This window comes from Malus sylvestris, chromosome 13 (assembly GCF_916048215.2).
Source record: "Malus sylvestris chromosome 13, drMalSylv7.2, whole genome shotgun sequence".
NCBI classification, from domain to species: domain Eukaryota; kingdom Viridiplantae; phylum Streptophyta; class Magnoliopsida; order Rosales; family Rosaceae; genus Malus; species Malus sylvestris.
The window spans coordinates 20,279,568-20,302,380 of record NC_062272.1 but is presented as its reverse complement, the minus strand read 5'-3'; the positions used below and the strand labels follow the sequence as shown (position 1 = coordinate 20,302,380).

The 22,813-nt window shown below is 35.6% G+C and overlaps 2 protein-coding genes across 2 annotated transcripts; both read right to left on the bottom strand.

The window, feature by feature from the left end:
• Positions 1 to 145: 145 nt before the first annotated feature.
• Positions 146 to 9,499, bottom strand: LOC126597410 (protein NRT1/ PTR FAMILY 5.2-like). Its single transcript, XM_050264211.1, has 4 exons — positions 9,242 to 9,499; positions 6,286 to 6,503; positions 2,112 to 2,677; positions 146 to 1,125 (listed from the first exon to the last, which is right to left on the bottom strand). The coding sequence occupies exons 1-4, from the start codon at positions 9,366 to 9,368 to the stop codon at positions 231 to 233; spliced, it is 1,806 nt and encodes a 601-aa protein (XP_050120168.1). The 5' UTR covers positions 9,369 to 9,499; the 3' UTR covers positions 146 to 230.
• A 9,153-nt stretch (positions 9,500 to 18,652) lies between these two features.
• LOC126595335 (uncharacterized) lies at positions 18,653 to 21,025 on the bottom strand. Its single transcript, XM_050261664.1, has 3 exons — positions 20,813 to 21,025; positions 19,156 to 19,263; positions 18,653 to 18,994 (listed from the first exon to the last, which is right to left on the bottom strand). Exons 1-3 carry the CDS (start codon positions 20,855 to 20,857, stop codon positions 18,653 to 18,655), a joined length of 495 nt encoding a protein of 164 aa, XP_050117621.1. The 5' UTR covers positions 20,858 to 21,025.
• Between the last annotated feature and the right edge of the window lie 1,788 nt (positions 21,026 to 22,813).

Below are 22,813 nucleotides of genomic sequence, written 5' to 3'. Positions count from 1 at the left end.
GCAAAAGAAAAACAGATTCAAGAGCTGTTTCTGTTCAGAAGTTGAAGCTATTCTTCTCTTGATTTAATATTTACACACACGCGCGCATATTTATTATATATGTTTCAACTTTTGTACACCTAGATCAGATACTTGCAAACATTAATTTGACAGATTTATATTTTATTTTTCTCATTTCATTGACAATTTTGTACTACAATCAAACATACACAAAGCAGAGACCCCTTAAGTCACTTATTAGTTGACCTATTTCTTGAATCGCCTTCTTTGGACGCCTTGTACGTCGTCTCCCTCAGTTCTTCCGTGAGCACTTCTATCGAATCCGAAATTTCAGCCTTGTACACATACATCTTAGTCATAAACAAGAAGAAAATAACGTTCAAAATGTTTAGTACCGTGAAAAATGCGTAGTAGTAATCGAGATGAGAAGCATTAAGGTTGTTCAGAATCCATCCTTTGTGGCCATGCTTTTTGGTTATGTGAGAAACTGTTGAAAGAAGGAAACTACTAATAAAGTTTCCCATTCCTAAAGTGGTCATGGAAAAGGAAGTCCCAAGACTCTTCATGCTTTCTGGTGCTTGATCGTAGAAAAACTCAATCTTGGCAACCTCTAGAAAAGCATCAGCTGTTCCCATAAGCACAAATTGAGGAAGTAAAACCAATATAGTGATCGGAACTTGTCCTCCGCTCTCAACTACTCCATGTTGCTTCGCAAGATGAAGCCTGTACCTTTCAGTTAGAGATGCAACGACCATAATCAAAATGTGGAGAACCATTCCAATTCCCATTCTTTGAAGGAGGGTGATTCCTCTAGGGTTTTTGGTCACTCTTCGCATGATCTTGACAAAGAACCGGTCATAGAGCACGACGCTTACAAGCATGGAGAGGGTCACAAATGCGGCTAAACTTGCAGGGGGGATTTTGAAGCTTCCGAGTGATCGATCGAGGGTTGTGCCTTGTTTGACAAATAGGGTATTAATCTGTGCAACCATAGTGCTTGGTACAAATGTGGCTACCAAGATTGGAATCATTCTTAGCATTTGCTTGGTCTCTTCTACTTGGGTTACTGAGCATATCATCCATGGACTAGTTGAGCCTGTTTTCACAGCAGCTTTGTTGAGAAACCTGCATGAATGTACACATTAATTACAAAAATCAAAATCTTCATGGGAACTGTTATTAACACTCCTAAAATCTCAATCTACACTCCTCACAAGTGTTTTTTCTTTCTAATTATAGAAAGTTTGGAGTGCCAATAACAATTCCCAATCTTCAAAAAAGAGATGGCTAAATTGAAGGCTTACTCTACAATCACAACTAGACCTAGCATTTTAGAACCAACCCATTAACCTAACCCGACCCACCCGTTAAGATTAGTATTTGTACAAGGTCTAGAATTTATATGTATAATGCATTGAAATATATTTTAAGCTCAACATCAACATATAGAATATCAAATGTCTAAAGGAAATTGATTATCACATGACCTTTTTCTTTTTCTGCACACCCTTGATTATTTTTGTCCAAGGCTTACTCTACAATCACAACTAGACCTAGCATTTTAGAACCAACCCATTAACCTAACCCGACCCACCCGTTAAGATTAGTATTTGTACAAGGTCTAGAATTTATATGTATAATGCATTGAAATATATTTTAAGCTCAACATCAACATATAGAATATCAAATGTCTAAAGGAAAATGATTATCACATGACCTTTTTCTTTTTCTGCACACCCTTGATTATTTTTATCCATTGATTCTTCTTTGATTTTTATTCATTCCAATGACTAGAAATAAACATAAATGTGTACGTTGAAAAATAGTGTGTGAAATTCACTTTCAATGCCTAAACCAACATTAATGTGGTAGTTATGGGCGTAACCAGGATGACAACAATGTGGAAACACTTGGCGGTGTTGTGTTAGGGTAGAAGTTTGTGCCAAGTTAGAGTTAAATAGAATAGGTATATATCTTCATGTACAAAAATTTAGAACATAAAAAGTATATCGGGCCTTTGTGTAGCTCATTTAGCTCTTCATGTAGTTACGTCGCTAATAGTAGACAAGATAGTATAAGCAATAGCTTAAAAGTAATGTATATACACAAACCTTAGGGTTGGTGTGGAATCAATCCTGAATTTTCCCTTCTTTTCATACTCCTCCAAGTTAAGCTCATGGAGCTCCTTAGGGTCAATAGGGAGTGTCACACTTCCTTTCCTCAATGCGGCCACTATGACCTTGGCCATCCTTGTGAAGGGACTTCCACTTGGCACCTTGTGCCTATAAAATGGTGTGCCAGCCAAGAATATCAAAACAGATAGGAGAAGCCCAAGAGTTGGAAGCCCATATCCCAAGGCCCAGCCCACATTGTCCTGAATGTAGACAAGCACTGTGTTGGCAAAGAGTGTCCCAAAGAAGATGCTGAACATCCACCAGTTGAAGAAGGAAAGCTTATGTTTCTTCTCCTTGGCGTCAAAATCGTCAAATTGGTCTGCTCCAATGGTTGAGATGTTGGGCTTGGTCCCACCTGTTCCAATGGCAAGAGTGTAGAGGGCCCCATAGAACACGGCTAAATGGAGTGTGGAGGCCTTCTTGCAGTTTTCCACGTGGGAATCTAGGCAGGGAGGTGGTTTGAGGGAAGGAAGTGAAACTGCTAGGGTTAATACAGACATTCCCTGCAAATTATTCAAAATTTTGTTAATTAACAACCACAGTTCTTGGGTAAATTTATTTATTAACATGTATCGGGAACATTATCATGTACTGTTTAATATTCTACTGCTCCTATATGAAAAATTCTACTTTTAGAGTATATTAACAAAAAATACAAAGATAAATATGTGTATAATTTCAGTAGAATAATAACATTATGTGACAGTAATTCAAACAGACATCAAAACTGTTGCCTAAATAATTAATTAGGGTTTTCAAAAAGATATAGCAACTGTCATGAACTAATATTGTTGATTGCGTTTGACCCCAATCGGATGTCACAACCAAATACTTTTTTGGGACTTTTTTTGTACGTCCTGATCCATCTGCCAGAAATACTATTTTTTATGGTTGTTTCAAAGATGATGGCGGTGGCGGCGTCATTCGCGGTGGCAATGGAACAATGGTGGCGGTTGTAATTGTACGTGGTGGTGACAACGGCAGTGACGATGGCGGTGGGGACAGTGGCAGTGTTAGTAGCGATAATGGTAGAAGTATGGTAGTGGTGCCAATAATAGGATGTGGTGATCGGGGTTCAAAGGTAACAATAATAGTTGGGTGGCGATAACGGCAGTGGTGACAGTTGTGGTTGTGGTGGTGGTGGTTGCAACAATGATGGTTTTGTGGTAATGGCAATGGTGGTGTTACGTTGTGGCAGTTGTGGTGATGGTGGTGGGTGGTGGTGGTGGTGCCGGTAGTGGTGACAACGAAGGTGGTGGTAATGGCGGGCCTGATGTTAGATGGTGGCAATCACTTTGTTCTCCAAGAGATAAAATGTGTATAGAAGGATAACTAATGTCATTTAAAAACTAATAAGGGCATTACAAAAATTGAATATATTTACTAAATGTTCAACTCCGTTTTTTTATGAAAGCACCTTTTAAAAGTAACATGCAAACTACTTAAAAGTTGTTGCCTATAAGTCATTATTTTTAAAACATGCATGATATTTTCGCTTTGCCAAAAGAAAATATTGCTTAATTTAAAGTGAAGTAATTTTTAGTGAAAAACAAAACCAAACAGAGCCTTAAACTTTGGAAAAAAAAACTTTTAGAGATTATGATATGTTATCCACATATATTTTTTTACTTTTCACACATCCTTCTAAATTTTCGACCTTATATAAAATAAATTGAAAAAAAATCAAAGAATATAAATTATCACCAATAAACTATAATTTGGACCAGATCCGCATGCATTTGTTTTTGTGGAATTGTGGAGTTGACTCGAGGGACGAACAAGAAATAAAGAGGCTAAAACGTAGACATAGACAAAGACCCTAGATGTGGATGTGGGACTTGGATCCTCTCCTGAGCTCAAGGAGAGGATTCTCCTGACCAAATGACTTGGGCCGTTGAATGAAAATTTAACGGTTACCAAAAAGGGATCCTTTTAAAATTATAATAATTATAGCCGTTAAATTTTCATCTAACGACCCAAATCCTTTGGTCAGGAGGATCCTCCCCTTGGGCTCAGGAGAGGATCCAAGTCCGTGGATGTGGACGTAGACGTACCCGCGCCGGCCAGAGAAATTGAAGATAGAAAAGTCAAGTTGTGACATCAACACTCTAGATGACAAGGACGTCCTTAACCTTACATATAAAAACAGATTTTCCAAGTCAAACTTTCAAACACCAGTAATCCAAGCATTGCTGACCAATGTGATTCATGAGTTCCCCATCTATATATCCAAAGTTTGAAGTTTACCATTAATTAATCTCAATAATTATCTAATGTAATTTAAATTGTGAGATAGTTCCGTAATTAATAATTAAATTGTGATCAACTATGTATTGATCTATTGGTTTGGTGTAGGACCTATTGTTAGTTCTGCACTAATATAATTGCAACAGGGTCCTCTCCATATCCACTTTGTGAGGATTTTAGGAATCCCTACATTGTAACCGTTTATCGTACATTATGCAGCCAGTTTTAGTCAGATACTATTTGTATTTAATTAAATAATAAAAAAAATCAAATAATTTTTTATTGTACAATACACGATGAATGACTAAGATGTGAAAAATTCTAGGATTCCTACAAAATGAATCCGGATGAGATCCAATTCCAATATAATTACCGGTTCGTTGAAAACACCTGTCGATGCTATGTACAAGTTGTAATGGAATATATATGCATGTTGTTGCAATTTTCTACCCTAATTAATAATTACCTATTATTTATTCAAATACGGGATTTTTCATACTAAATTACTTAATAATTGAAAATAGTTTCTTTCTAGACAATTGTCTGATTTGTTATGTATCTCCAACTGAAGGATCTAAAGGGTTAGAGGGCCAAAAATAACTTTAAAACTGTCTCTAACCGAGAGCCAAGCCAAAGGGCTCGTGGGCTTCACTAAACAAAAAATGGTCAAAGGGCCAACCAGCCCCGGACTAAAAAATTTGAATCTCAACAGCTAGCTGTTATTTTTTAATTATTATTTTTTGGGCCAAAATTTTAAAAAGAATATTTAATTAAGGCCTAAAAAGGTGATTGGTTCTATGTGGGGATGTTGCTTTTATAAGCATGTTTGATTGCTCAAACCTCTCTCACAGCCGATGTGGGACAAATATAATGGGTGCCCCAAATATAAGCTTCCTATTAGAGATGGTAAATGTGCATTTATACATGTAACTATCTCAAACTAAGTTGTACTAGTAATTGGATACTTAAATTAAAAAAATTAATTTAACATACAACTGTTAACCGCCGCAAGTAGACATGAAAATGGCGCCAATTACTAAAACGAAGTAAGTGTTTTCACAATTTATTTTTAAATATTTAATTATATTTCATTTAATTTAAGTTGTTGTAGTTTTTAAATTTAAATAATAAATTATGTTTGGCCCTCAATTGGAGATGGGTTTTTGTGACAGGGCTAAAACGAGCTCTATGACCCTTTGGCCCTCGGTTGGAGATGGTAAGAAACATGACCCCTGCATTGTTCATTAAAATATTAATTTCTTAGAGGGCCAGATGGCTAAAACGAGCCATTTGGCCAGCCTTCAGTTGGAGATGACCTTAGGTTTGTTAAAATAAGAATCAAGCGAATCTTTGTTTAAAATATGATCAAGATTCATGGTTTGATAATATATCATACTGAGTTGAATATGACAATATAAAGTATAAACATTTGTATGACAACTTAATTTGATACTAAATATATATAAATATATATATATATATATATATATATATATATATATTGTTTACAACTAATATTATTACTAAGTTAAACTAAAGGATTGGATGAAGGTTTGAAAGTGTGAAACTGTGTTGAAGAGAAAAGTCTTATTCACCACGACAATCCATATTGTGAGCCAGAAGTTTCATTTTAAGAAATGTTCTCTTGTTAGACAGTAGCCTCACATCAATCGATTGTGAATTTAAATCAATGTGTTCATGCGTTTTTATTCAAAATGTATGATTCGGATTAGTATTACATTACATGTATATTGGACTTAATTAGTATAATATCGGCGCATTTAAGTTTAAAAATGGACTAGCCAGTGCAGTTTTGACAGAGATAACTGAAGTACGTTGAAGTTAATTTGAAGGGCATACGTACCGATAGGTAGATTAAGGAAGCGATGAGGAACGTCCAATAACGACCGAGATGAGCATCGGCGACATATGCACCCAAAATAGGAGTGATCCAAATGGTGCCAACCCAGTTGGTCACATTATTAGCAGACGTGACAGTGCCTTGATGAAGCTTCTTTGTCAAATACAAGATCAAGTTGGACGATATTCCATAGTATGCCATGCGTTCAAACACCTCATACACTGTATGAAAATATTATAATGTCAAACCAAATCAATGGGGAAGCATAAGGGTTACACACACAATTCAAAGACTGGTGGGCATTCAATATTGCATATAATAAAGTGCAAGTTGGGTATGTATGGATAGGCAAAAACTATCTTCGGTGTATGTTATGCATCTAATAAATGAATGATTGATTATACAATTATAAGGATCTAGCTATCAAATTCAAATCATACCTGAATCTGATGATTGTGGGCATTCAATATTACATATAATAAAGGGCAAGTTGGGTTATGCATGGATATTGATATACGAAAATTTTGTTTCGGTATATTGTATGCAAATAAACAAATAGCTGGTTATGCAGCTAAAGATCTAACTATCAAGATTGAATTGGGAAGAGTATAGTGATATGTCACAATTTCTTTATATTTCGATGGATAGTACTGAATAGAAAGAGAAGTGAATATGCAGTTAAAAATCTAACAAGAAAAATTTAGTCCCAAGAATTCAACACCCGTGAATACTAAAAAAAACTAGTAGATATGAGGTGGAAGACAATGTGGTACGAGAGGTCGATCTGCATTCGGTGCATGTAAATATTATCTACATAGGGTTTGTTTTCGAGTGTGCTAATGGATTTGCGTGTTTTGACTGACTTGAGTATAGCTGAAGACAAAATAAATATCTAAAGCAACATGTATTGTTTGTTTGAAATATCTGACTGACTGCTATTAACAATTTGCTTTGAATATCTAAAGCAATTTATCTTTAAATATCTATAGAGATATATCTATTTGATTCAGTGGCTAAGATTGATTAGTGTGCAATTTTCATTTAAATAATTGTGGGTTTAACTTGTAGTGTAAGGTTAAGTTGTATTTTCCATGAACGTCGCCGGACAAAAAAAGAAGAGCAAATATATAAAGAAGGATTCTATATCCTACATGTGAATAACCTATGACATTATGGCAGGTGCAAGGTTTCTTTTGTGTGCATGTGTTTTTATACAAGAGATATTAGTAAAATCAACAATTTAACATCGAATCTCGTTGTATAAACCGTTGAGACTATATGGTCTTTTTAATGTATGTGCATATACTTAGTTGTGTATGAACGAGTGAGAGAGAGATGGGTTGACTAGTGTAAATGCAAAGAAAAATAATATTAATGAAAATTGACGTTAAACCCAGTGGTGGAGCCATAATTCTAAATGAGGAGGGGTCTTTTACACACTTATATATATATATATATATATATATATATATATATGAGTGTGTGTAAAAAGTTGAATTCATAACATGTTGACATATGCAATTTGTGTAATCCTCACAAAACTGAAAAAATTCTCTTAAATTCAATACTAAGAAGAAAAAAATGTAAAAAAACCCAGACAACCAAGTAAGAGGTAGGTTGTGGAAGGCTAAAGAAAATACAAAGAAGTAGAAAAAGAAGGAAAAGGGGGAGAGGTCTGCAAATAAAGAAGGTGGGTTGCTTTAGAAAATTATAGGGTGTATATTACTGTTAGGTGAGAGAATCGAACCAGAAGTGGGGTTGCTTTTTCCATTTAAAATTGCACATCTCTTTTAAAACTCCCCTACCAAACTTATCGTTTCATTAGACAGTCGAAAATATTTAAAATCAAAACAGCTTAACGACGTTGTTTGCTTCATCTTCTTCCATGAGGTTCACACCTCAGATGAAGTCAGGATGGGCCGGGGACTACCCTAGTCCCTTGGTGGCTCCGCCCCTGATTAAACCAGAGGTGTCAAAGGATCTACGTAGATTAAAAGTACTCTTAGCATTTCCTCATCGATGTAAGTAGTGTTGGCCAACCACTTTTGACTTAAAACTGAGAAGGGAAATAAATATTGCGAATTTAATTTGCAGCTGAGAGAAGAGAAGATGAAACTGTAGTTAATATGAAAGTATGGTACTGAGATTTATGGGTGTAGGTTGGGCAGGGACTAGGATTCTCTCCCCTTTTATTTTCATCATTTTCTATCCCCTCCTCCTCTCACATTCTCTATTTTGTTTTTCTCTTTCTATAAAAAAGTAATATAAGATGTTGATGTGGCTTAACCGTGACTATTCAAATATAGGAGAGGGAAGGGGAGGTAAAAAAAGAGATGAGAGAATCCTACACCGTTGGGCAGTGGGTAGACCCTCATTCAAAGGCCAGATCAGTGAACTGTCAAATAAATAATGCACAATTTTAGCTTGTCAACCAGTAACCATTATTGAAAGGTTAAAGCATAACTATGTATGTAGCTAACGTTTTAGTTTCTTCTTCTACGTGTGCATTTTCAGGCATAGAATTAGTCAATTCTCTGTAACTATTGTCTCTCTGAACATATTCCAAAGTAGTAAATCACTGCTAATGGAGGAATGGAGAAGAGCAATCCGAGCTTAATTTGGATCATATTCGAATATTGAGAAGATAAATACCATTAGAAAAAAGACCTATTTAAAGCGTACTCTCTGAGTCTCTGTTAGTCATACCATTAGATAAAGACCTATTTAGGCCGTACTCTCTGAGTCTCTACTGAGGACTCATGCCCACTACAACATCAGAGCAGGAGGGATATATTAGTTTCGAATCCCCTCCAAGTTTCATGGAGTTACCTACAACCTATAGGGCCGACCTTGAGATTTCCGAGAATTGAGCAACTAATAACTATAGACAAATAGGCTCTATAATCCTTTGAAGCATGAGAGTGTTGAAGGAGAAGAGAGGGAGATAAGTTATACGTACCAACAACAAAAGAGCAAGCATTCCATCCCCCTCTCTTGGATCGGAGGACGGGGTTTCCTTTGAGATCCACAGTCCCATCTTGTGTATACTCATCAACCCTCCTTTGCCCAGCTTCTTCACCTTCCATTATCCCTAGCTTGCTTGTTTTCCTTTGGCAGCACAAGAACTAGTAGTTAGCTTCTACAGCTAGAGCAGAGGCTAGAGCTCTCGGTTTTATTCTCACTTCACTTGCTCAGTTGACCTTTTTATACAGACCTCAAATTGAAAACTGCGCTGTCGGGTTAGACTACTTGAAGCATTTTTATAATAGAGAAAATTGTAGCAATGACTTTTTAACTTTAACGCAATTGAAGCAATAGTCTCTCAATTAAAAATTCATGATCATTTGTCTGTTAACTCATCGAAACGTGTAAATGTGGTCTTTTTCATCAACTTCATGAATTCCATCAAAATGAGTCATGTCAGAATGACCATTACTACTATTAGTAGGGGTGGGCACTTAGAACCGAAAACCAAAACCCGAACCAAATCGAACTGCACCGAACGGTTTGGTTTTGCGGTTTTAAAACGGTTTCGGTTTTGAAACCAAACTGCAACATAGAAAACGGTTTGGTTTCAGTTTTGGCTTTTGAAAACCGCACCGAAACCGAACCGCACCGCAAATATTAATAAACATTTAATTAAATGTTCATATTATATTTCATGTTTTAATTTGTTGTTTGTTAGAATCCATACACTTAGTATGGGACTCAACCACACTAGAATATCATCATTCATCACTTTCTTTCGTTCATGAACTTGAATGACCTTTGTTATTTTATACCATCACACTCACATATATGTACAAGGGTGGACTAATCTTGTTATCAAGAGTCGAACAATGATCTAATGAAGTCCACTCATTTGAAGCATGATATCACATATTCTAGTATCAAAGTTTCGCTCACGTTTAATAAATTCAAATTTATTCAACTTGTTTTATGATAAACATTGTAAGGGACACCCTTTTGTTGCACAAACATGTTTTAACATCACAACTGAATGTAACATGCTAATTGTTTACATAACAAATGTCTTTTTCTTATTGCTATTGGGAAATGCTTATTAATATGTTAAATTGCAAATTGTACATTTTTTTCTTAAAAACCAAACCGAAACCGTTTGAAACCACACTGAACCGAACAAAACGGTTTGGTTTCATTTCGGTTTTGGTTTCAAAATCGCACCGAACCAAACCACAAAAAATTTCGGTTTCGGTTTCGGTTTCACTCAAAACCGCACCAAACCAAACCGTGCCCACCCCTAACTATTAGGTAAAAGTTGAGGGACCATTGCTTCAATTGCGTTAAAGTTGAGGGACCATTGCTATAATTTTTCTTATTTGGTTTTCCATATTTGCTCATTTATTCAGCCTTACGTGCATAGCATGTGCCTCATTTTGATGGAAGTTGTAATGAAATTGACGAAAATGACCATAGGTGTAAGTTGAGGGACCATTTCTATAATTTCCTCTTTATATTATACTAGCCTTCATGCACACGCTCACGCACATGCAGAAAGCATTTTTTGAATCACGGCGTATTACATGCGAGTTACACATTTTAAATGTATTTATATGTGGAAATTGACAAAATACGAAAGTTAAATATTTGAAGTAAATGAATAATCTTAGATCATGCTAGAAGAAACCCCTCATAAACTAATTAAAGCAGCTGAATTCACATAATAAAATCTATCTCTATAGAATTTACTTTAAGAATAGAGAAAATAATATTTAATAAGCAATTGATTGAATCACATTATTGCTTGCTCATTGTGACGCTAAGCCTACCCCCTCCTCCTTAGTGTAGATAATATCATTTGTTAAAAAAAATAATTATTTGGCAACTAATTTAATCACATTATTATCTGCGTGCGAAAGATCTTTTTTATAACCGGCATTACACACATCTTAAGATGTTTTGAACGTGTTTAAAAATAGAGAAAATAATATTTAATAAACAACTGATTGAATTACATTATTGCTAGCTCATTGTGAGGCTAAGCCCACCCCCTCTCCCTTAGTGTAGATAATATCGTTTGTTAAAAAAACATCATTTGACAACTAATTTAATCACATTATTATGTGCATGTAAAGACCTTTTTTTATAACCGCCATTACATGCCTCTTAAGATGTTTTGAACGTGTTTAAAAATAGAATAATTGAATCATATTATTACTAGCCTATTATGAGATACTAATTAAAATAATTATAAAAAAATCACAAAAAAATAATTATTAAAAAAACACCATTAAAATGATGAAAATGCCCATGCCTTATTTGATGCATTATTTTGGAATGCCTTTGAAATTTTTTGTCTTGGGGACATTTTTATCCAAATTTTTTTGTTGAAGCTTGGTGACACAAAAATCACTATTCACCTTTTGTGTTGGCTTTATATATAAGATAACTAGTAAAACTCTATTTTTCGTTTTTCTTTTTCAAGACTTGTTTTGTAAAACGTTATGCGACTTGCCGCCTTCTCTAAAATATATGAAAGGTTAGTCTGTTGTTTTGGGGGGTTTTGTTGAAAAAAAGGAACACATACATGATACAGGCATTTACAAAGCTTTAATAGGGACTTTATATACAAACTATCCATAAATAACTTTAATGGGGGCCATGGGCTTTTCTTTGGCGTCCAGTTTAACGTAAAAAATAAAAGTACGCAACCGTCTTATTCATATCAAGACTATATGAGAAGAAGATTAATCTGTGACCGAAGTGTGCCTATTACTACTCTTTGTTTTTATGCTTTTTTGTTTTTTTCCGTTACTGCAATGTTACATTATTACTCTAAGATACTTTAAGGAAAAAAAGAAAAGTTTATTTTCGAAATGTAGTAGCGTTGAAGAGAAAATCCACTAGAGTCATTTACCACCTTTTTTCTTTTGTTATCATTTAGCACTTGTTATTATTTATATTGTTAAATGAATAGTAGGGACTCCCTGTCAATTGTCGTACATGTTAAAAAGCCTCTTATACCCTTTCTTAGGCCCCGTTTGGGATTGAGGTGATTTTAAAAAAAGCCACTGTGAAAAAAAGTTGAGGGTCATTTTTGTGTTTGGTAAACTGAAAAAAAAAGGCTTATTTTGGAAGCTGCTGTGAGAATAAGCTGAAAATCAAAGGAAAAGCTGAAGCTGCTATTTGCTGCTTTGAAAAAAAGCCAGTTTTTTCAAAGCACACGGAGCTACAGTGCTTCTTTAATGAAAAGACACACTATCATCCTGCTTTTTTTTCCAAAAGCACTTTCATAAAAAAGTTTACCAAACACTCTACTGGCTTTATTTCACAGCCGCTTATTCTCACAGCACAGCCGCTTATTCTCACAGCAGCTTTTTTTCAAAGCACAGCAATACCAAACCAGCCCTTAACCATCTCACTCATCCTTAAGCTAAACATAAAAAAATCCTCAGTAGTCAATAATACGTAGTATACGTGCAGCAGGTTCCCTGCCCACGTATACCACACTTGAGATTCCAATCCCGAAGGACCAATCGGCAGAGGGAAATTAATAAAAATTAAAAATTAGATAAGGAAGAAACATCAAGTTTTAATCAAAGAATGTGGCGTTGAAAATTATTAGTTAATAGATTGAACGTAAATATCACGCTGTTTGATAGTATTACTTTGTCAAGTGGCCAGCCTAACCAAAGTTTTGCTGATTCACTGCATGACAAAATGATTTGCATAATATATACGTTTAGCTATAATCATTCAATTATAGACTTAAAAAATATACAATTAATTGATATCTTTACTAATTAATGAAACACCTTATTTGTCAATCAAAAGAGGATAAAAAGACAACTTAGTTTCTATCACACAAAAAAACTGATGGGTAATAAAGTAATTGCATAGGTCCAAATTTTACTGTTTTTTATTAAAACCTCACCTACAATTTAAAAAAAAAATAAAAATAAAAACAAAACCTCCCACTCCCCCCCCCCCCAACACACGTTCTCTCTCTCCCCCTCTCTCCTTCCCATTTTCTAAAAAAATATGTTCATAAACATAAAGTGTGTAGGAAAATATTAGTTTCTAATAATGTAACAAATAATGCATTCTTCATCTGCAGTGCAAGCATATATATTCACCACAGTAGTTGGAGTATCACAAAATAAAGGTTAAAGTGAATAGTACCATGATTGTCTTTTTAGTGTAAAAGTATGGTTTTTCGTCCAAGTGAATAGTACCATAAACATTTCGTTATAGTTTCCAATATATATATTAATGAGACCAATTGGTGACTTTGCCTATGCAGTCCACCTTTTCAAGGGTCGGAAAGACTCACGAAAGGATTTCAACTTTTCTCTAGCTACCATCGTGTGATTCACCAGCGCCAGAAATCAAACCCAAGATACGCCGTATAGAATACAAGTTTGAAATTCGTGGCCAACAATTGAACCACCTTGCGGCGGATCTACCACAAATATATTATAGAATGATTGCTAAACTGTGATCCTGTATCTATTGTGTGTGTGTGCGCGCGCGTGTGTGTGTGTTGTGTTCCCTCTTGTGAATGAATTCAATCAGTGATATGTCTGAACGTTTAGTAAGCGATTAATTTTGTGGGAAAAAATAATACAAATATTTAGATACGTCTGCTCATAAAAAGTTTGATGAATTTTGCTAATGTTCAACTAAGTTTTTAAAGTTTAAGCTTTAGAATGTGGATTAACATGCTAACAACATTAGACCATCAAATAAGTTGTATTATGCGATGTTTTTCGAGGTGCATGGATGCTATGTAAATTTTAACCCATTAATTTATAATTACTTCAAGTTAAAGAGTTTATCATCAGTAAATATGTTAATTTTGTGTCAATGTCCCAAACAGTTTCACTCTGTATACCTTATATATGAATTAAATTGTGAATTTTACACATTCAAAAAAAAAAAAGTCTAGTCAACCATTTAAATTAGAAAAATTCAAATTCAAATTTGAATAATTGAAATCAGCTATTAAACCCCTCTAAACTATTCAATATATAACAGCTCTGATGGCTTCCAGTTAATTAACAACTGAAAGTTGAACAGTTTTGTGAGCCTGAGAATATGCAGTTGTTGGTTTTTTAATAATGAATGGTACAGAGGAAGACAGGAGGGGGCAATGGTATGAAGTTGGGAGAAGGGGCCGCATCGGGGGAGTTGGGGACAGGGAAGGAGGTGGTGTTGGAATAATTTTATAAACATAAAGGAGAAGAAATTCCAAGTGGAAATGGAATACATTATGAATGACGTGGTTCATATGTTATACTTTAAAATATATTTTTCTCTACTTATATTATGACATATAATGCATATACTTTAACCAACGGTTCAATTTGAACAAAGGAACTTGAACCAACGATTCAATTTTTGAATAAATAAATTTGAACTCAAGTAGCAGGTACTTCTTTGTTTTAAATATGATTAAGGAAGCCGCCGATTGGATTATATTTACAGAATTGTGGCGCAAGTTATGGTGCATATTGGTAGTTGAATAATGGTCTATGATTTTGCATCTGATGTAATTTAGCGGTCAATATATTATAGGATCTTTAAGGAGAGAGATTCTCACTTGTTACAAGAAATTGAGACTAGTTGCCGGACTTATTTTATATTCTTATCGTCTTATTTTTGAAGTTTTCAGTTTATCCATTTGATTCGCATGATGAAATTTCAATGTATTTTAGAACACTATGTTCGTCAATTTCTTTGAGCATAATTAGATTTCTCAATCATTTTTTATTTGACTAATATTTCAGAAATAAAACTTGAAATTTAGACGATTTGAGTTGAAATTCAATATGAAGTGAACTTCGCAAGTAGTTCACATTTCTCACAAATATGATGATCCCTTGTCTTTTTAGAACAAATACGATATTAATTGGTACATTAAACGAATACGTACAAATTGGAGGATAGGGTGCAATTAGATTAGCTTCGATAAAAACCTTATTTGGGATTTCAACCCAGTCGAAGGGAAAAAAAGCGTCATGCACCAAAAAATTACAAAGAAGTATTGTCCCTAACCATGAGATTGTAAGAGTAGTGAAGTGAAGAAAACCAGTATCCAAGTGAAAGATGAATCTATGGCAAAAATGAATGACACTTGTCAAGAGATTACATAGGTTGTTATAAGGTTGTTAGTCTCTAGCTTAGTGAGAAAGCTTTGTAACCAAATATAACAGATTGTTGTAAAATGTTGCTTAACATTCATGAAATACAACGAATAGTTTTTCTCTCTCTCTCTCAACTCGAGTCTCTCTCTTTCTTCGTCCTTCTTTTTGCATTCTGAATCTTTCTTCTTCAAGGTTTTTGCAATCTTAACATGGTATTAGAGCCATAGGTGGATCCAAAGCTTCCGCATACGATTTGATACATATATTTTCTTCTCTCAACCCTCTGATTTGCTAATTCTGTGTGATTTCTGGGTTCATCAACATCCTAGTTCTCAAGATATTCGACTCACAAATAGTTGCACATTAACTGTTCGATAAAAGTCTGAAGTGAAGAAATTTCTTACTGTTACAACAATGGTTACTGCGGCTCAATTGGAAATTGTGCAATCACCCATTACAAGTCTCATCTCTACCATGTCATCTTCTGTTACAGTGAAATTGGATGATTCAAACTACCTTGTATGGAGTTTTCAGATCAGTCTTTTGCTCGAAAGTCATGGCATTCTTGGTTTTATTAATGGGTCCAAGGAATGTCCCCCAAGTTTTCTTGATGAGGCAAATCTTGAAGGAATTGAAGCAGATGTCTATCAAGTTTGGAACATGCACGATCGTGCTCTTATGCAGCTTCTCATAGCCACATTGTCATCTACTGCGATTTCTTACATTCTTGGAAGTACTAGTTCTCATGCAACGTGGACAAGTCTCAAAGAACGAATCTCTACAGTTACAAAGGCAACAATCTTTCAGATGAAGACAGAGCTTCAGAACATTAAAAAAGGATCTGATTCAATATATGTCTATCTACAGAAAATCAAAAATGCAAGAGACCATCTTGCTACAACTGGTGCTCTATTCGACAATGATGATATAATCATTATTGCTCTAAAAGGGTTATCTGCGGATTACAATACATTTCGGTGTGTTATTCGAGGAAGAGAAACAGGGATCTCCTTGAAAGAATTTTAATCACAGCTTCTTGCTAAAGAAGCCATAATTGGACAGTCTTGCGAGTCCTCTGTGCCTTTTGGATTTGCAATGGTTGCAAACACTCAATTAGAAAAAGGAAAAGCTCTTAGTCTTGATCATAGTCCATCTCAGTCTCAGGGCTTTGACATAGGATCCTCAAGCCAGGGGTACAATCTCAATGGAAGGTCTCATTCTAATGAATACAACTTTGGACATGGGTTATCCTCACAATATGGCTCTGGAAATTTCAATGGCAATTCACTTTCTTTTGGTGGATACAAAGGGTCAAACTATAGAGGAAAAGGAAGAGGCAGGTTTCAATCCAACAATGGTCCAAGATTTCACTCTCCAGCATACAATTCTGGTTCTGGAATTCTTGGAGCTCCAAAAATAATTCAACATATACTTGCCCTAATCATCCAAATGAGATTCCTACTTGTCAAATCTACAACAAAAAGGGGCATGGTGTTGCAAATTGTTTTCAAAGGCACAATATACCAATTACTAGACATGGTGCAGTAATTTAGTGTCAAATTTGTTGGAAGTATGGGCACTCAGCCACTCAGTGTTATCACATAAATAACTTTGCATATCAAGAGAGACCACCCTCAGTCAATCTTACTGCAATCCAAGCAAGTCACAATCCTTCTGCACCACCTGAATAGTTCTGGTTGCGGATACTGGTGCTACATCTCACATGACCTCAGAGCTTGCAAATCTAGACTTGGCTACTACATATCAAGGCACTGATACAATAACCACTGCAAGTGGTGCAAGTTTGACAATTTTCAGTATTGGTACATCTAAACTGCAAGCTCCTAGTCATACTTTTACATTGAAAAATATACTGCATGTTCCTAAACTATCACAACATCTATTATCCATATATCAACTCTGCAAGGATAACAAATGTAGATTCATATGTGATGATATTTCCTTTTGGGTTCAGGACAAAATCACAGTTTTCCTCAAGGGACTGTGTAAAGTTGGATATTATCCTATTCCGTTTTATTCTCCACATAAGACACTACATGCATCTTCCAAAATACATACATGTTATCTAGCCAAACCAGTTCACACAGGCTTATGACATCAATGATTAGGGCATCCATCAAATGCAATCACTTCTGCAATGTTGCAGCACACTAAGGCTTCTACATACACAGATACTTGTCAAACTATTTGCACACCATGTTTGGAAGGCAAATTTTCAAAACTGTCTTTCTCTTTTCCTGCAAATAAGTCTGTAAACCCATTAGAGGTAATTCATAGTGATGTATGGGGACCTGCCGCTGTGTTGTCTTTTGAATGGTCTAGGTACTATGTTAGTTTTATTGATGAATGTACTAGATATACATGGATTTTTCCAATGAAAAATAAAGCAGAAGTATTTCCAATATATATTAAGTTTCATACGTTCTTAAGTACCTAATTCTCTGCACATATTAAGATACTTCAAAGTGATGGTGGTGGTTAATATACAAGTCACCAATTTCAAAATTTTCTAGCATCAAAAGGAATTTTGTATCAAAAATCTTGCCCATACACCCTAGAGCAAAATAGATTGGCAGAAAGGAAAAACAGATATATTCTGGAAACTGCCATCACATTATTACAAACAGCTAAACTTCCATCCAAATTTTGGTTTTTTTGCTTGTTCTACAGCCATATATTTGATAAACATAATGCACTGTGTTACCTTACAAATGCAATCCTCTTACAAATTGTTAATTGGTCAAACTCTAGTTATTACACACCTCAAAGTATTTGGATGTGCATGCTATCCTTTACTAAAGCCATATACCAGTTCAAAACTACAGCAAAAAACAACAACTTGTATTTCCTTGGGATATGCAGAAAACTACAAGGGTGCGTTTGTTGCACCGAACTGTCTTGGACTAGACTAGCTTCAGGGACTAAGCTGGACTGGCTTAGACTAGACTAAGCTGGACTAGCTTAGTGAAGCGTTTGGTGCAGTGTCGGACTAAGAAGTTGGACTAACAATAAATTATTATTATTATTATATTTTAATTTATTTTTTAAAAATATCAAAATGAATATATGGAAAAATAAATTTTGTCTCAGTTCCTTAACGTCAATAAATTTTGCACCGTCCTTTCAGTTGTAGGATAAAATGTAGTTTCCTTCGGATTACAGGTTACGCCTTTTGAATGCTAAGAAATCCGGTGTTTCTTTCCAAAAAAAAAAAAAAAAGAAATTTGGTGTTTTGTTGTACATTATTGTAATCTACGCGAATACACATTCCGCTTCGCTCGCAAACTGCAGGTATAAATTCGTTGTTTCTGCGAGTTGCTTCTCCAAAATCTTATGAAGGTAAATGAAAATTTTGCACATAATAAGCAAGAAAAACAGGATATTTTCGCTAATCGTATCATAGAGCACTCATTTATAACATTAATGAAAATCGAAAACAAAATTCCTCTTGTGCAGTAGCAACAAGGATAACACGTCATGTTTACAAAAAGTATGCTTAGGAAACAATCAGCACATAGTCGTTTGTGCAGTTCCACAACATCAATCGTCATCGTAACTATCTCCAGCCACCCTTCCAATGTCATCTTCCACAACGGTGTCCTGTATGCAAATTACAGCAATGTGTCACCATAATACATAATAGCAGCTAGAAGTGCATTGTGTATGCGCGCACGTGTTTAAGTGAGAGCACGCGAGTGTCTTTGACAGGTGAAACACTTAACAAGATGTGATTAAAGATCCTTACCGGCATCTTATCCCAGTCTTTCAATTTGGGATTTGTGAGAATGTAATTATCTCTTAAGAGAGCCCAGGCTGGCCCTTCACCATCCACTGCACCTTTAGACGTATGAGCCTGCATGTTAAATCATCCTCACATATAAAACTCACAAAAAATATAATTAAGAAGATATACGTTGGCAATTTGGCACTACCAACAATATTATGGAACCAGGTGGAAGGACACACCCAAAATCAACATACCCATATGGAAGGACACACCCACACACACAGAGTACATACATACATACATACAGACACATACAATCATAGACTACATACATAAAAATTATTAGATGAAATTCAACAATGGCAGAACAAATATTAGATGAAATTCATATATATCTCAAATCCACTCCAGTAAAAGCTCTGAGAACTAGCAGATAAAATTTACATCAAATTCACTTTATGACAAATATTAGAAATTAGGAGGTGTCAATCATATGAAGAAACAATAGTGACACAATCTCAGTTTAAGTCATAGACTCATAGAGACACAATCTCAGTTTAAGTTGATGCAAAGAAATGCTAGGTTCATTTATAATTGGAGATGGGGATGCAACTTTAAGTCATAGACTCATAGAGACGCAATCTCAGTTCAAATTCAAAGTTAAGCGACTGCAGAAAAACCACGATGGAAAAGTAAACATTTTGTATGATCTCCATAAGTTATAACTAAGTAAATAGGCAATGTCAACTCATAAACTAACAAATAAGATCATCATTTCAACACCAGAATAAAATACACTACAATCAAAATTCTCCAGACGACTCAATATTGATAGCCATACTTGCCCGGATCTATTGAATCCCACCACAAAGCCAGTCATTCGCTTGGAGCCTGTTATCCCGAATCACTCTGCTGCTTTCTTACTTCTCTTGGCCTTCTTCAGGTTTGCTTCTGTGCTCTTCAACATTTCATCTTCACTCCTCCTTTTCTCCTTCTTTCCAACAGACTCTTTACTCTTTCTCTTCTCTTTCTTTCCAATAGACTCTCATCCTCGAGCCGACGAATCATCTGCTTTCTTCCTTGTACCATCTTTTTGCTTCTCTTTCAAGGACAACCCATCTTTCTTATGATTAACAGTGGCACCATCTTCTTCTCCTGCCTTCGACGACCTTTTCAACTTCTTCTCACCAATAACCTTTTCCCCATTTAACTCAGCATCATCTTTCGCCTTAGTTGATTTCTTCAACCTTTTCTCACCCTTCAACTCGCCAGCAACTTTTTCTTTCTTCCTCTTCTTCTTCCTCAATTCGCCACTGCCCGGTTCATCATTCTCGCTTTGCTTACCTTCCCCAATGTCCACATCACCAACAATAACGAAATCATCATCATCAAACACCTCGCTGACATTCCCCCAAATTTGAAGGAAATTCACTGAAATTGAACATGAAAACACGGAACGGAAGATATCACGAAAACCCAACCACAATTAGAGTTGTAAATTTCAAATCAAGCAAAATCGAAATTACACAAATTAAGATGGCAATCCAATCCACTAACCCAGCAACTAAACATTTAAGAAATCAAACATCACAAAGAAATCAAAACAAAAATAACCTTTCAAATTCAGATCAACGAAAAACACAAACGAGAAAAAAAGTGAAGAAATTGAGCTGACCTCTGAAATTCCCATTTGAATCCTCATCAGCTCACCCACCGTCATAGCCCCTTTAGGCTTCCCAGGACCCAGACCCGGCTGACCCACTCTTCTTGGAGCTGAAGCCTGGCGATTTGAACCCCTACCTTCTTCATCTTGTGGGCAGCTGTGGAAACAGACAAGCGAAGTCTTAGCAATCCTGATGTTTTCGGGGGCCCTCGCTAAGACCACCCAATCCGGGTGTTAGTCGAAGCGAGTCCACCCTAGTCCCATTAAACTTAGTTCCCGTGTAAAACAAACATGGGATTACACTAGAGATTAATCCAGTCCAATCCAAGGAGACTTAGTGATGCCAAACAAACGAGCCCCAAAGGTTTTATATGCCCATATAGGAGCACAAACAAGGTTTATATTTCTAGACATGTTCTTTTTTATGAAACACAGTTTCCATGTTCAAACACATAATCCACTATATCTCAGATCATACAACCAATACACAAATCATCACTATCTTTATCTGCATCATCAATGCCATCAGTTTTCTTGCATAATCAAGCCATATTACCATCATCTCATATGTATTCATCTTCATCTCGAGCCCCAAAGTCCTTGAGTCCATCATCATCTAGTGCCACATAATCTTTGACTGCATGTACAACATCAGAGTTCTTGGAAACACAATCATGTAATGCCTCAGATTATATTCAAACACCCTTATTACATGGTTCAAATACACACTTACAATCTACACCCACAGAACCTTACCAGCATGAATTTACACAGTTCCATATCCCTGTTAATCCTGATTTCCAACAAAAGCAATTAATTGTTGATTTTCCTATCCATATGAATCTGCATCAAATGCAGACAAGGTCAAAAAGTGGAATTGTCAAGAAAAAGGCTTATTCTACTTTAGTAGCTACAACTTCAACACCAACAGAACCAAGAACATTCAAAGTAGCTGCAAAAGTACAAGAGTGGCAGTCTGCAATGTAAGAGGAAATTGCTGCTCTACATTCTCAAAATACATGGTCCCTTGTTCCTCTCCCTCCACATAAAAATCTTGTTGGATGCAAGTGGGTGTATAGAATCAAAAGGAATGCAAATGGTTCAATATCTAGATACAAAGCAAGGCTTGTTGCAAAGGGTTATAGTCAAGAAGAAGGCATAAATTATGGTGAAACATTTAGTCTCGTGGTTAAACCAACAATAATTTGATTGATTCTAGCATTGGCAGCTCAGTTTAAATGGTTAGACAATTGGATGTTAAAATTGCATTCTTGCATGGGTTACTCCAAGAAGAAGTGTAATTAGGTATCTCAAAGGTTCCTCGGAGTATGGAATTTGATTTCAACCAAGACCTATCTATCTACAATCATATAGTGATGCCGATTAGGCTGGAGATCCTAATGATAGAAGGTATACATCTGGTTTCATTGTCTTTGTTGGTTCAAACCCAATTTCGTGGGCTTCAAAAAAGCAACATACTGTTTCCAGGTCTTCAACCGAAGTTGAGTATAGAGCCTTTTCCATCACTGTAGCTGAGCTTGCTTGGATAAGGCAATTGTTCTGTGATCTTCACATTCTATTATCATTGCCTCCCATGATTCATTGTGACAATGTCTCAGCCATAGCTCTATCTACAAATCCAGTGTTCCATGTTAAGTCCAAGCATATTGAAATCGATTACCATTTTGTAAAAGAAAGAGTAATAAGAGGTGATCTTCACATTCAACATGTCTCTTCATCTGATCAATCTGCTGATGTATTGACCAAATGACTGTCTGCACCATTGTTTTAGTTGCATTGTGGCAATCTTATGCTCAGCTCATTCAAGCATGAGATTGAGGGGGGATGTAAGAGTAGTGAAGTGAAGAAAACCAGTATCCAAGTGAAAGATGAATCTATGGCAAAAAATGAGTGCACTTGTCAAGAGATTACATAGGTTGTTATAAGGTAGTTAGTCTCTAGCTTAGTGAGAAAGCTTTGTAACCAAATATAACATATTGTTGTAAACTGTTG

Coding starts and splice junctions, on each gene's coding strand:
- LOC126597410 (XM_050264211.1), bottom strand. CDS start 9,368: ATGGAAGGTGAAGAAGCTGGGCAAAGGAGGGTTGATGAGTATACACAA. Junction 6,504..9,241: donor TGCTTGCTCTTTTGTTGTTG/GTACGTATAACT, acceptor ATTTTCATACAG/TGTATGAGGTGTTTGAACGC. Junction 1,126..2,111: donor GATTCCACACCAACCCTAAG/GTTTGTGTATAT, acceptor ACATTCATGCAG/GTTTCTCAACAAAGCTGCTG.
- LOC126595335 (XM_050261664.1), bottom strand. CDS start 20,857: ATGACGGTGGGTGAGCTGATGAGGATTCAAATGGGAATTTCAGAG. Junction 19,264..20,812: donor TTCAAATGGGAATTTCAGAG/GTCAGCTCAATT, acceptor TTTAACATGCAG/GCTCATACGTCTAAAGGTGC. Junction 18,995..19,155: donor AAGACTGGGATAAGATGCCG/GTAAGGATCTTT, acceptor CCGTTGTGGAAG/ATGACATTGGAAGGGTGGCT.